The 13,015-nt window shown below is 47.4% G+C and overlaps 1 protein-coding gene across 1 annotated transcript; it reads left to right on the plus strand.

Moving 5' to 3' along the window:
* Positions 1-141: 141 nt before the first annotated feature.
* SMIM7 (small integral membrane protein 7) lies at positions 142-11,870 on the plus strand. Its single transcript, XM_021683154.2, has 5 exons — positions 142-199; positions 282-323; positions 808-860; positions 5,335-5,425; positions 10,753-11,870. Exons 1-5 carry the CDS (start codon positions 174-176, stop codon positions 10,766-10,768), a joined length of 228 nt encoding a protein of 75 aa, XP_021538829.1. The 5' UTR covers positions 142-173; the 3' UTR covers positions 10,769-11,870.
* Positions 11,871-13,015: the final 1,145 nt, after the last annotated feature.

Genomic DNA, 13,015 nt, shown 5'->3' on the forward strand with positions numbered 1-13,015 from the left:
GCTCGCTCTTTCCTAAAGGGGCCTGGCCTGCAGAGGGCGGGACCCTGCCTGCCTTGGCCTTCGATTGGACCAGCCCTCGCCAGCGCAGCTTCGAGATTGGTCGGCTCGTGCTCTTCTCTCCTCCCCCTCCGGGACTTCCGCTTCCGGCTCTGACGGACGCTTCGGCCGAAAGGATGATCGGGGACATCCTGCTGTTTGGGTAATTAGGGGGGCCAGAGGCTGGGGTAAGAAGGGTGAAAGGGACGAGGGGCGGCCCAGGTAACCTCATTCTCCCTTCGCAGGACGCTGCTGATGAACGCAGGGGCAGTGCTCAACTTTAAGCTGTGAGTAGGCCGCTTTCGATCGCGGCTCCACCCAGGGGGCCCGTAGGCCCGCCCCCGCGAGCGTGAGCCCGCCCCATGCCGTAGGCCACGCCCCTAAGCCCAGCCCTCCCTCTGGCCACGCCTCCAGCCTCGTCCATCCTCCTGTGACCCTTCGCTCCAAGGTGGTTTGAAATACAGACTCCCGTTTCCCGGGGATCTCTCTTCTCGCATCCCGGAGAGCCTCCGGCCCGTCCCCCACAAAATTCTTAGCCCTATTCTGTACCCACGGACCAACCTCTCCCCTTGGTGGCTGTAGGCCTGTGATTGGCAGGTAGATGATGGTCCAGAAAGGGGCATTGAACCACCCGAGGTCACACAGCAACTCACCTGCAAGGCTAGAGCTGAAACTGAGTGTCCGAGGCCCTCTGAGCTGGGGGTCAGGGCCAGGGGATCGAGTGGTCTTTATGTCCCACCAAAAGTGGACATTGTCTGTTCCTCTTTGTAGGAAAAAGAAGGACACGCAGGGCTTTGGGGAGGAGTCGAGGGAGCCCAGCACAGGTAAGGCCTCCTTTCTGGAGTCTGAAATTGGTCCATTTCAGAGAGGACAATTTTTTCTCACCAAGCCCTACCTTAGTTTTCTTTTCAATAGTTGTGTGTGTGCGTGTGTGTGTGTGTGTGTGTGTGTGTGTGTGTGTGATTGTGAGAGGGAGAGATGGAGAAATGGGCCTGAAGATTTTCTGTTCCTTCTGCTCACCTCTGTCACCCACTTCTTTCTCCAGGTCAAACCTCCCTGCGTACGTCACCACTCATGTAACTTTCTACAGTCATGATTGTCCTTTATGAAGTTATCCTCTGGCTAATATTCGTCCCTCATACTTGCTCTTGCTTGTTTTGGCCCATTCCTGTGCCCTTGTGGTGCCCGACCTCCAGCATGAATGAATGAATGAACAAGTAGCCATCGCTTTCAGAGTGCTGCAGACGTATTTTAATTAGATGCCAACATTAGCTTTCAAATAAATCAGATGTCACATAAAAATTCAGATGTCTGATTTATCAAGAAAAATCTGAACATCCTATAGCTCAGGGTTCTGGCAACCTCTTGGCACCTACTGGATGAAATTGAGAAAAACAGGACCCTGTTGAGGCAGGGCCTGTGGCCTCTGCCTCATCCCAGGCCCAATCCCCTCATCTTTATATCATCTCACCCGTCCTGGGGGCCCTGGAATTTATTCATCTGACTATTTGAAACCTAATGGGACCTACACATGACTTCTATGTCCATGCATCATTCACCAAGCATTTATTGAGCACCTGCCACATGGCGGCCACTGTCCTGGATTCTGGGGACACAGCAGAGAACAAGACAGATGAAATTCCTACCTTGTGGGTTGTACTGCTCTGGGGTGGGACAAGCAGTTCCTAAACAAGGAACAGATGGTGACGGAGGTGATGAGAGGTGAGGAGAGGGATGCTGCAGTGTGTGGAGGGAAGGACCCCTGAGCTGGTGGCGTTGGCAGCCAAGGTGGTGGGTGCCGTGATGGAGCCTTGCATGGGAATGATAGGAACCCCGAGGAGCAGTGAATTTGATGACGATCGGACCACTCCCTTTTATTGGGGGCCCATCTGGTAGCGGCTGCTTTGTTAGGTGCTTCCTGTGGGTGTGTTCCTCTGCCTCCATCCCTGAAAGGTAAAGGGCATTTTCCCATTTTACAGACAAGGAAACTGAGGTTCAGGGCTGTGGCTTGACTTGCTTGTGGCCATGTAGGAAATCAGTGACAGCATCCTGATTGAACCTGAGTTTTTCTGACCCCACAGGCTGTCCCCTCAGTCACTAAACCATCCATCTATTCATTCATATGTTCATTTAGCAGCTGTATGTATTTCTTACCTGCTCTGTGGAAGGTACTATACCGACTCCTGGGGCTGTAGTCTAGAGATCTAAATTGGAGCTGGTGGGGGGGGTGGGGGGAGAGTAGAAGGGCTTGGTGGCGGTGAGAGTCAGTCAGTGACAAGGACAGTCACAACAGTGGCTTCCCTCTGACCAGGGGCTCTCTGCACGTCTCCTTCCAGCCAGTATTCTGTGCTTACTGCTGCCACTGCAGAGAATGCCTTTCTCCCTGTGCCCAGCTGACCCCTCATACCGCAGTGGCTGCATCTGTTGAGAGCTGTCTGTGTGCCAGGCACTGTGCTGAGGTCTTCCTAGTTGCTGTCGCCCCCATTTACACAGGAGGAAACTGGGGCATATGTAGGCCGGCGACTGAGCAAGGTCACCTGTGTGGAAGGGCAGTAAACTCCTGCCCATGTTTAAGGTCGGAGCTTATGTGCTTCCTCAAAGGTTTCTGACCCCTGCTCCCTGACAAGGGCTAGGTTGGCATCCCCCCATTGTATGCTCCCATGGCACTGGCCATGGTGAATAATCAGGTGTGTGATTACTTTTTTAGTATTTGTCCTGTGTGTGAGCTTCTTAGGGCAGGGATATCTGTCTTGGTCCTCCCTCTATCCCCTGCACTTGGCTGTTGCCTGGAACAGGTGGCCTTCACTTAGCATCTGTTGATGGCAGGAAAGCCTGTTTTTGTGATGCTGGGCCCAGAGAAGGGCTTCGTCAAGCAGCGCCTCTCAAACATCCTGGGGCTGGACCTGTGTTTGACATTTGCAGTCTGGGCTGGGCTGCACGTGGCTCTCCCAGTGGGTTGGATGATACCAGACTCGTCTAAACTGTGTTCAGCAAGACTGTGTGTGCTCATCATGTCCCTGGATGGTGCAGCGGTGCCAGGTGTAACTTTCTGAGCTCCTGCCTGGTATTCTGTACTTATGGGACAGCCCTGGTCTATAGATGACGCTTTGGTTAGCACCCTTGTAGATTACCCCACGTGGACCCATTTATTCCATTCTGGAGGATTAGAGAGGTGAGCAACTTAAAACCCTGGAGGAAGGTTCTGGAACCCATACCTCTGGAGTCTTAACGTACCAAGTTGCTTCCTCTTGGAACGGGTTTTGTTCTGCAGCATCAGGGGACTAGAGTAAGTCACCATCAAAGCAGAACCCCGTTTTTACTTGCCTGAATTAGTATGCTTTTTCAGGTGCCAACATTGAAAACCCAGCCCAAAGTGATTGGAACAAATGGAAACCTCCAAGGGTGGAACTGTTTTGGGGCACACCCACCCGCAGGGCTCAAACCAGCCCTCCTGTGTGTGACCCTCTCCAGCTCTCTTTTTCTTTTTTTTTTTTTAAAGATTTTATTTATTTGACAGAGAGAGACACAGTGAGAGGAAACACAAGCAGGGGGAGTGGGAGAGGGAGAAGCAGGCTTCCTGTGGAGCAGGGAGCCCGATGCGGGGCTCAATCCCAGGACTCTGGGATCATGACCTGAGCCGAAGGCAGACGCCCAATGGCCGAGCCACCCAGGCGCCCCTCCAGCTCTCTTTTTCCATCTAGGTTGGTTTTACTGTCAGGCTGGCTTGTGTTGACAAAAGATGACCCTAGAACAGGGCTGGGCCCAGTGTTCTGTAAAGTGTCAGATAGTAAACATTTTTGGCTTTGTGGGTCATACATTGCCTGGTGCAGCATGTCCGCTCTGTTCCTTGAAAGCAGTTGTGGGAAATACAGGCATACCTTGTTTTATTGTGCTTCTTTACTGTGCTTTGCAGATACTGTTATTTTTACAAACTGAAGGTTTTTGGCAACCCTGTGCAAGCAGGTCTGGGGGACCATTTTTCCAACAGCGTTTGCCCACTTCGTGTCTCTATGTCACATTTTGGTAATTCTCGCAGTTTTTCAAACTTTTTCATTATTGTTGTATTTGTTCTCGTGATCTGTAATCAGTGATTACGACGTGCTGAAAGCTCAGATGATGGTTAGTGTTTGTCAGTGATATACACGTATATTTTTAAGATTTTATTTATTTGGGGCGCCTGGGTGGCTCAGTCGTTAAGTGTCTGCGTTCGGCTCAGGTCATGATCCCAGGGTCCTGGGATCAAGCCCCACATTGGGCTTGATAGATAGATAGATAGATAGATAGATAAATAAATAAATAAAATCTTTAAAGAAAAAAAAGTATTTAAAAAAAAAAGATTTTATTTATTTGACAGAGACACAGCGAGAGAGGGAACACAAGCAGGGGGAATGGGAGAGGGAGAAGCAGGCTTCCCGTTGAGCAGGCAGCCCAATGTGGGACTTGATCCCAGGACCCTGGGACCATGATCTGAGCTGAAGGCAGACGCTTAACGACTGAGCCACCCAGGTGCCCCGTTAGTGATGTTTTTATAATTCACGTATTGACATTATTTTTTAGATATGATGCTAGTGCACACTTAATAGACTATAGTGTAGTGTAAACATAACTTTTATAGGCAATGGGAGACCAAAACATTCATTTGACTTGCTTTATTGCAGTAGTTTGGAACCGAACCCACAGTATTTCTAAGGTATGCCTGTATATACATGAGGGGGCATGTGTATTTTGATAAAACTTTATTCATAGACACTGAAATGTGAATTTCATGTAATTTCTGTGTCTCGCAAGATACTCTGTTGATTTTCTTTTTAGCCATTAAAAAGTCTTAAAGACATTCTTAGCTTATGGGTCATACAGGAACAGGTGGTAGGGGTTGGCTTTGGCCCATGGGCCATAGTTGGCCAACCCCTGCCCTAAAGGACTGGGTTTATGTCTTCCTAGCCCAGAAAGGCTGACAGAAAGCAAGTGCCTCTTTCCCAGTAGTTGGGATGAAAGTTCCAGGCCTGACTCTCACTGGGCAGACTGACCGAAGTCCCAGGGCTGACTCTCAATGGGCAGACTTGGGTCACGTGCCCCTCCCTGAGCCAATCAGAGGCTGAGGGCTTTTAGGGGTTGGTCAGTGGCAGCTATTGCCAGAGTGCCAAGGGTCGGGGAGCAGAGGCGACGCACAGGAAAACCTGTGCTGCCCCCGGAACGTGGGGCGGTGGGATTGGGGCTGGTGGAAACTGCAGAAGCGCACTGCGGTCGCGACAACAGAAATGTCAGCAGTGCTTATAAAAACGCGTTCTGACTTTCCAGGTGACAACATCCGGGAGTTCTTACTGAGCCTCAGATACTTCCGGATCTTCATCGCCCTGTGGAATGTCTTCATGATGTTCTGCATGATCGTGTAAGTCCGGCCTGCCTGTCCCCTTCATTGTCCAGAATGACCCACCGGATGCTCACCCTCTGTCTTTCGTCTCTCTGCGCTTCCGTGTCACGCTTTCTGCTTTCAAAATAAGAACTCTCCCAAGCTAGAGAGGGAAGCAGGGTCTACAAAGGTTAAACTGTGTCACTGTGGTCTAGGCTGGAGCTTTGACTGGGACACAGTGTTCTCCAAGTCCTGGCTGTTCCTGGTGCCGTAGCAGAGGCTGCCAAGAGATGCCTTACCTCGAGCCCATGGCCCTGTTAACCTCTTGCCTGCTCTGCCCTGTTTAGCCTGTACTCGATGTCTGCCAGGGTGGACAATGTGGCTTATTTGGCAGCGTGCTGCCGAGCCCTGCTCCTCTCCTGCCGGTAGCCCTCAGAAGTGTATTCAGACTTCTTTCTGTTTTCATGCCTATTTTTCATTTCCTCGTTAGGCTTAAAAAAATCTAATCGGATTGGTTTTCCTTCCAGCATTGGGGGCCTTAATTTTGTTTTTTTTTCTTTTAAGATTTTATTTATTTATTTGTCAGAGAGAGAGAGTTAGCGAGAGCAGGAACACAAGCAGGGGGAGTGGGAGAGGGAGAAGCAGGCTTCCCGCTGAGCAAGGAGCGGGGCCTTAATTTTGATGCCGCTGCTGATGAATTGTGAGACTCCTTAGTAAACAGGCTCAGGGAAAAAAACCGTAGGAGAATCTGGTGTGCTATCATCTGGGCTCATCATGCTGGGCTGGTCCCATTCTTCTCCCTAAAGAGGAAGAGAATGAAAAGTCGGCTCTCCTGAGTAATTGGGATGCTGCATTTGGGGTTGCTGGGTGGTCCTTGTGCCAGCCCCATGGCTGTTAGAGGGGATGATTCCAGGACTCCGGAGATGGGGGGAGGAGGAGTTTCACTGTGCCACTGGAAAGTGTTTAAGAGCCCAGAACGAGGACCGTGGTGTGTGCCCAGAGAAGCCCTTTTTGGGAGCTTGGATGAGGCTTGTGCAGGTACAAAGAGGACTGGTGAAGAGATCAGGGAGTTTGCAGAAGAGGATAGGGAATGTAACTAGGATTCACAGGAAGTAGAACAGCGTTGGTCTTCCCAGGTTCGCACCTGTCCTTTCCTTCCTTCATTTATTGATTTACAACTATCCAGTGTGGGCTGCACCTTGGGCTTATAGCTGAGACGAGGACAGCCTTCGTCCTTGCCATTAGCGAAGGCATAGTATGGCAGTTGGGACAGGGACAGAAAAACAAATAAAGAGGGAAGAATCACTCATGAGGCAAATGGGAGGCTCTCAGTTTAGGCGATGGTTGGGAAGAGGCCCACAGAGAAGTGCTATTTAATTCAAAACCTAAAGAACGGGAGGAAGCCTTGCCATTTGCAGAGCTAAAGGGAGGCATGGTAGCACGTGCAAAGGTCCTGGGGCAGGGAAGAACTCTGTTTTCATCATTTCTGTTCTGCTCATCGGCTGCATTCATCCTGTCGTCCAGCTAACTCCCTTTACGGCTCATTTGCTGGCCCGTGACCAAGATGGTCACCTTAGGCTCTGTGACCTCCTAGCTCAGCTCAAGGCTGTCTTTGTAGCCTGGTATACTGATTTTGCTTCCTGGGAGCGGAGCCTGCTTGACCTAGCTAGGTGTGACCCAGGTCCAGTTAGATGGGGGTTATCCTGATTCCAGCATAATCATTGAGGTTGAGTCAGCAAACCACAGCCCGTGGGCCATATCTATCTGTTTCCTGTTTTCATGCATGAAGTTTTATTGTCGTGCAGCCACACCCATTTCTGTAACTGCATTTGCACTATAGCAGAGGGGTTCGAAGCCCTATGACAGAAACTGCCTGGCATGCAAAGCCCAGACTACTTACTATGTGGCTTTTTTGCCAACCCCTAACCTGGGCCACCTCTTTCAGTAGGCGCCACGAGTGAGGGAAGATCCTCTTCAGGAAGGACTCTGTCAGGGAGGCAGTGACTAGCTTTCCCAGGGTATTAAAAAAACTGGAAATCACCTAAATGTCCAAGAACTGGGGAGGAGTCAGGTAACTCAAAAGGACGCCCATATGAGCTGCTGTCAAGGCTTCATCGCTGATGAGGTGCTGCAAGTTCTGTCTACACAGGGGAGTGTTTCGAAAGCAAAGAAGGCTGGATGTCACTTACATGCGCATTCCAGCCTCGGCTGTGATTTGCATGCAGTAAGCACTGAATAAATGCCTGAAGTCTGTGGGGAAAACACTTCCACCCAGGGAGTTGGAAGGATCTGCTCCAGGCTGTCCACAGAGGTGACCATGCTCGGATTGCTGAGGAGATTAACAGGGCCTGAGGGGATGGCTTGCAGTTCCCCTGTACCCATTTTTATATTGCTTGAGCTGAGCTACTTGGGAAATTTTTTTAAAAAGTCATGAAAAACTTGAAATATGGAGAGAAACGTGCCCGAGTGTTTAGGGGGACCGAATATTGATATCTGCATCTTAACTATGAAACATATCAAAAATAGGATAGATGAATAATTGGGTAGGTGCACTGTAAAGCAAAGTTATTTATTTATTATTTATTTGAGAGCGAGGAGGGGAAGAGAGCATGAGCAGGGGGAGGAGCAGAGGGAGAAGCAGACTCCCTGCTGAGCAGGGAGCTCAATGCAGGACTCGATCCCAGGGCCCTGGGACCATGACCTGAGCCAAAGGCAGATGTTTAACCGACTGAGCTACCCGGGCGCCCCAAGCTTTTTGTTGTTGTTGTTTTTTAATTAGAGTGTGTGCGTGCAGGGGGAGGGGCAGAGGGAAAGGGAGAGAGAGAATCCCAAGCAGACTCCCTGCTGAGCCCAGAGCTTGATGTGGGGCTCGATCCCACCACCCTGAGATCATGACCTGAGCTGAAATCAAGAGTCGGAGGTTCAACTGACTGAGCCACCCAGGCCCCCATGTAAAGCAAAGTGTTAATTGTAGAATGGAGGTGGTATATATGCGGTATTCACTGAACTGTTCTTTTAACTCTTCTGTATGTTAAAATCTTCCTAATAAAATACTGGGTGGGAAGATAGGGAGAAAATGAGGGTGTGAAATCATGGAGAAAGATTAATAAGTAAAAAAGTGGCAGTCAGTCTTCACAATTCAGTATTTTGTAGTATATTCACAGGGTTGTGAAACCACCACCGCAGTGCAGTTCTAGAACATTTTCATCACCCCAAAGGGAAACCTCATACCCATTAAGCAGTGACTGCCTCTTCTTCCCTCCAGCCTCTGGTAATCACTTACCTACTTTCTGTCATTATTGATTTGCTAGTTGTGGATATTTCCTGTAAACGGAATGGTAACAACATATGGCCCCTTTTGTGTCCTGCTTCTTTCACGCAGCGTGATGTCTTAGACGTTCCAGCGTGTTGTAGTGTGTGTCGGCACTGCATTCCTCTCTGTGCCTGAAGAATAGTCCATTGTATGTCTTTACCGCAGCTTGTTTATCCACTCATCAGTTGATGGCTATCTGGAATGTTTCCATTTTGGGCCTGTTTATGAAGATTGCTGACACAAACACTGGTGTTCGAGTTTTTGTGTAGACAGACTTAAGTTTTCTGTTCTCTCGTATATATGCAGGAGTGAAATTGCTAGGTCATATGGTAACTCTATATTTATCCGTTTGAGGTTCTGCCAGACTATTTTTTAAAAGTAGCTGCAGCAATTTGCCTTCCCACCAGTAGTGTATGATGGTTCCAATTTCCCCCACATCCTTGCCAATGCTTGTTATTGTCAGTCTTTTTGATTAGAGCTGTCCTAGTGGATGTGAAGGTTGATTAGCATTTCCCCAATGGTTAGTGACATTGAGCCTCTTTTCATGTGCTTCTTGGTCATTTGTATGTCCTCTTTGGAAAAATATCTATTTAGGTCCTTTGTCCAGTTTTTAATTGGGTAATAACTAAGTTATAAGAGTTCTTTTTAATAAAGTCTAGAAACCAGTCCCTTATCAGATACATGATTTTCAAGTATTTTCTCCCGTTCTCTCGGTTTTCTTTTCACTTTCTTGATGGTGTCCTTTGAAGCACAAAAAAATTTAATTTTGATAAAGTCTAGTCTATCTGTTTCTCCTTTTGTTGCTTGTGCTTTTTTTTTTTTTTTTAAAGATTTTATTTATTTATTTGAGAGAGAGAGAGAGCATGAGGGGGGGGAGGGTCAGAGGGAGAAGCAGACTCCCCGCTGAGCAGGGAGCCCGATGCGGGACTCGATCCCGGGACTCCAGGATCATGACCTGAGCCGAAGGCAGTCGCTTAACCAACTGAGCCACCCAGGCGCCCGTGTTGCTTGTGCTTTTTGTGTTGTAGCTAAAAACCATTGCCCAACCCAAGGTCACGAAGATTTAGGCCTAAGTTTTCTTTCTTTTTTTTAAATTTGTTTATTTAATTGACAGAGACAGAGAGGGAACACAAGGAGGGGGAATGGGAGAGGGAGAAGCAGGCTTCCCGCCCGATGCGGGGCTCGATCTCAGGACCCTGGGATCATGACCTGAGCTGAAGGCAGTCGCTTAACCAACTGAGCCACCCAGGCACCCCTTAAGTTTTCTTTTAAGAGTTTTATAGTTTTAATTTTAATAGTTAGGTCTATTACCCACTTTGAGGTAAATTTTGCATATAGTGTGAGGTAGGGATCCAACTTCATTCTTTTGCATGTGGTGATCCTGCACCATCTGTTCTTTTTTCAAAAAGCCTTTTTTATCTTGGAAAGAGTTTAGCTTTATAGAAATGTTGCAAAGATAACAGAGTTCCCATATATGTATCTTTTTAACAGTTCTGTGGTTTTCCCCTGTAGACCTCTGTCGTAACTACCTTCCTGTTCTCAACTTCATGGGTTTTTATACAGTTCCCAGGCCTTTCCCATTCAGATTTTCTTCAATGAACAGAGTTAACTGTAATCATTTGTATCATTGACTTGCAGTAATAAAGAATGGGCTGAAATAAAATGTTACAGATTCTGATGAAGCAGATACTTTCTTAAATAGCTTTTTTCTTTTTAAAATGTACTGTTTGGGGGGGTGCCCAGGTAGCTCAATCAGTTAAGTGTCTGACTCTTGCTATTAGCTCAGGTCTTGATCTCAGGGTCATGAGTTCAAGCCCCGCATTGGGCTCCATGCTGGGCGTGGAGCCTACTTAAAAAAATAAAATAAAATGTATTGTTTGGTAGCATTAAGTATAGTCATGTTGTGTAACAGAAGAGCTACTTACAAAGCTGTAAGTAATGTAAAATAATCTTAATAAAGTAACAGAAAATATTTTCTGAAGGTGTTTTCTGAGCTATATAGCTTTACATCCTTCCCATCCTCATGGACATCTCTGCCCTCTGACTTCTCCAGGCTTTTTGGCTCCTGAGCCCCAGATACACACCTTCCTGGGAACCAGGAACCAGGAACCATCTTCCCAGATGCCGAGTCTCCCTTTCTCCGTTCCTGACGACTTCAAGAATGGTTTTGACCGGAAAACAAGCGACCTTCCCAGAAAGCCCAAGTTCTTGGTGGGTGGAAAAAATGTTCGCCAAGCTGCACATGGCTTCCCAGCCACGTCATTGTTTTCTTTTCAAAGATATTTTCACTTTGGTCTCTGCGTTGAAATGCTGTCTACTTAAGGAGTTTTAGGAGGGTTTATGGAAGGGATGTGATAACATTGCATTCCCCGCAGATAAAAGAACGTTGTGTAGATTGTTTTTTTAGATTGGAATTCGTCTTCTAGCAAGCTTGTACTAGAAACTCATTTCTGGATATTTCTTGGTTTATTTTTAATAACGCTCCTTTTTGGTTCAAATTATACAGATTTTTCAAAATAATGTTTTATCCAGGGATCTGAAACAGAAAGGTGCGCTTTTAAGATTGATGCAGCCTCTTTATTGGACTGTGTTTAGGAATAACAAGCAAGTTCATTGTTGCTGGGCCTGTGTCCATATTCCTTTCCTATCTCGATGGGCTCTGCTCGGCCACTCGGTGCCTCCGAGGTCATCCTCAGGACTTTAAGGGTGAAGCCTTACTGATTCCCGTGGAAGAGAGGTACAGAACAGTTGGCAGGGGCAAATGTGGGTGTTATGAGAAATTTTGCCCTGTCTTACAGCCCTCTGTTAAAGTAATTCTTGGGGCCATTAAATGTATAGTTTCAAGAATAAGAGTGACTTGCGTGGTGATACTGGGACCCAGTTCTGAAAGCTTGGAATTTTGGGTCTTCTTTTCAAGTGGGTGATTTCAAGGTTGAAAAGCAGTGAGCCTCATTCAAGGAAATACAGCATTTTGCATAGAATCTTCTTTGAAAGGCAGGTCCTTTATCGCCAAAATGAAATGCCAGTGGTCGACACCCAGATCCTACAGGTGTTTGATCTGTTTGTTGTGGGTTTTGAATTCCTGATTTGGAGGTAAACCTGGTGGGAGGAAAAAGTAAATATGCAGACTTTTCAGAACTAAGTAGCACTGAAAATAAAGCTCATTTCTAAAAAGGATCTTTTGTTTATACATTTTTTTAACCAAGAAGTTAGCTGACTTCCAACTGGAATTGTTTTGAATTACACTGTGGGAAACACCGAGGATTCATTTTGGAGGCTGTCAAAAAGTCAGAAGAGAAGCAGTGTTAGATTTCCCGTTTTGGATTTTCCTTAATACATGTCAGGCTGGAATTGGGCAAATGGGCTTTTGACCTGGCTGCTTTGGGAAGTATTGAAAGAGCCAAGGAGAATATTGGGGTTTTGCTAGACCAGGGTCAAATCCACTTTTACTGCTGCGTAGCTGACGTCATTCTCCTTCACTGCTTCTATAATTTATTCCCTTGTCAAACCCAGGCCTATAGTTTGTCAGTAGCCGGGAATGTAGCTGCTGAGTCGAGCTTTGCACAGGCCTGTGTCCTTGTCAGCAAGAACAGACGTGCGGAGATCTTGGCTAGTCACTCCTCAAGCCGTGTCAGTGGTTCGAGGAAACCTCGCTGCCTTATTCAGACTGGTGCAGAGGTTTCAATGAGGCGAGGCATTCGTACGTTATGGGGATGAATCATGCTCTGAGAAGAGAATGCTGTCATTGAGATTTTGTTTCAATAGTTGTATTTTTTTCCAGAGAACTATTACCTCATTGTTAAACTCTCTGCCAACAGTGTAGCTTCGGAGGCTAATGTCCATTTTAAAAGTTACATCTCACCGATGTGCATCTTTAGGAAGCTTTTCAAGAACCCTCATTAACATCAAAGGTTATCGAAGTTTGAGTTTTGGGTGCCTAGGGTTCCCCAGCATTTAATCGCTTATGTTCTGGGCCAGTGGGTTCAAGTCCCGTCTCTGCTCCTTGCCAGTGGGACCTTGGCTGCTTGCTTCTCCACTCCCTGCCTCAGTTTCCAGTCGCCAAAATGGGTCTGGAAGTCCCACCTGCCTGGGTTTGTTGTGAGGCTCAGCATGCTCAAATGTGGGCCGAGTGCTTGACCGAGTGCTCAAACCTGGTTGTGCTCACTGCTAGCATCTTCTCTACTCTTGCCTGCATTCGTGCGTGCGGTCTGCACACATACCGTGAAAGAGAGATGTTTAAAAACACTAGAAAGAGTTTTCCAGCATGGAAAACCTTTTCCCGCCTTTCTCTTTCCTTTCCAGCCTTTTCCTTATAG

This window comes from Neomonachus schauinslandi, chromosome 1 (assembly GCF_002201575.2).
Source record: "Neomonachus schauinslandi chromosome 1, ASM220157v2, whole genome shotgun sequence".
Taxonomy (NCBI): Eukaryota; Metazoa; Chordata; class Mammalia; order Carnivora; family Phocidae; genus Neomonachus; species Neomonachus schauinslandi.

Excerpts from the sequence above, each read along its gene's own strand:
- SMIM7 (XM_021683154.2), top strand. The coding sequence starts at position 174 with ATGATCGGGGACATCCTGCTGTTTGG. Across the intron at positions 200-281 it reads GGGGACATCCTGCTGTTTGG|GACGCTGCTGATGAACGCAG; the intron begins GTAATTAGGGGG and ends CTCCCTTCGCAG. Across the intron at positions 324-807 it reads GCAGTGCTCAACTTTAAGCT|GAAAAAGAAGGACACGCAGG; the intron begins GTGAGTAGGCCG and ends TCCTCTTTGTAG.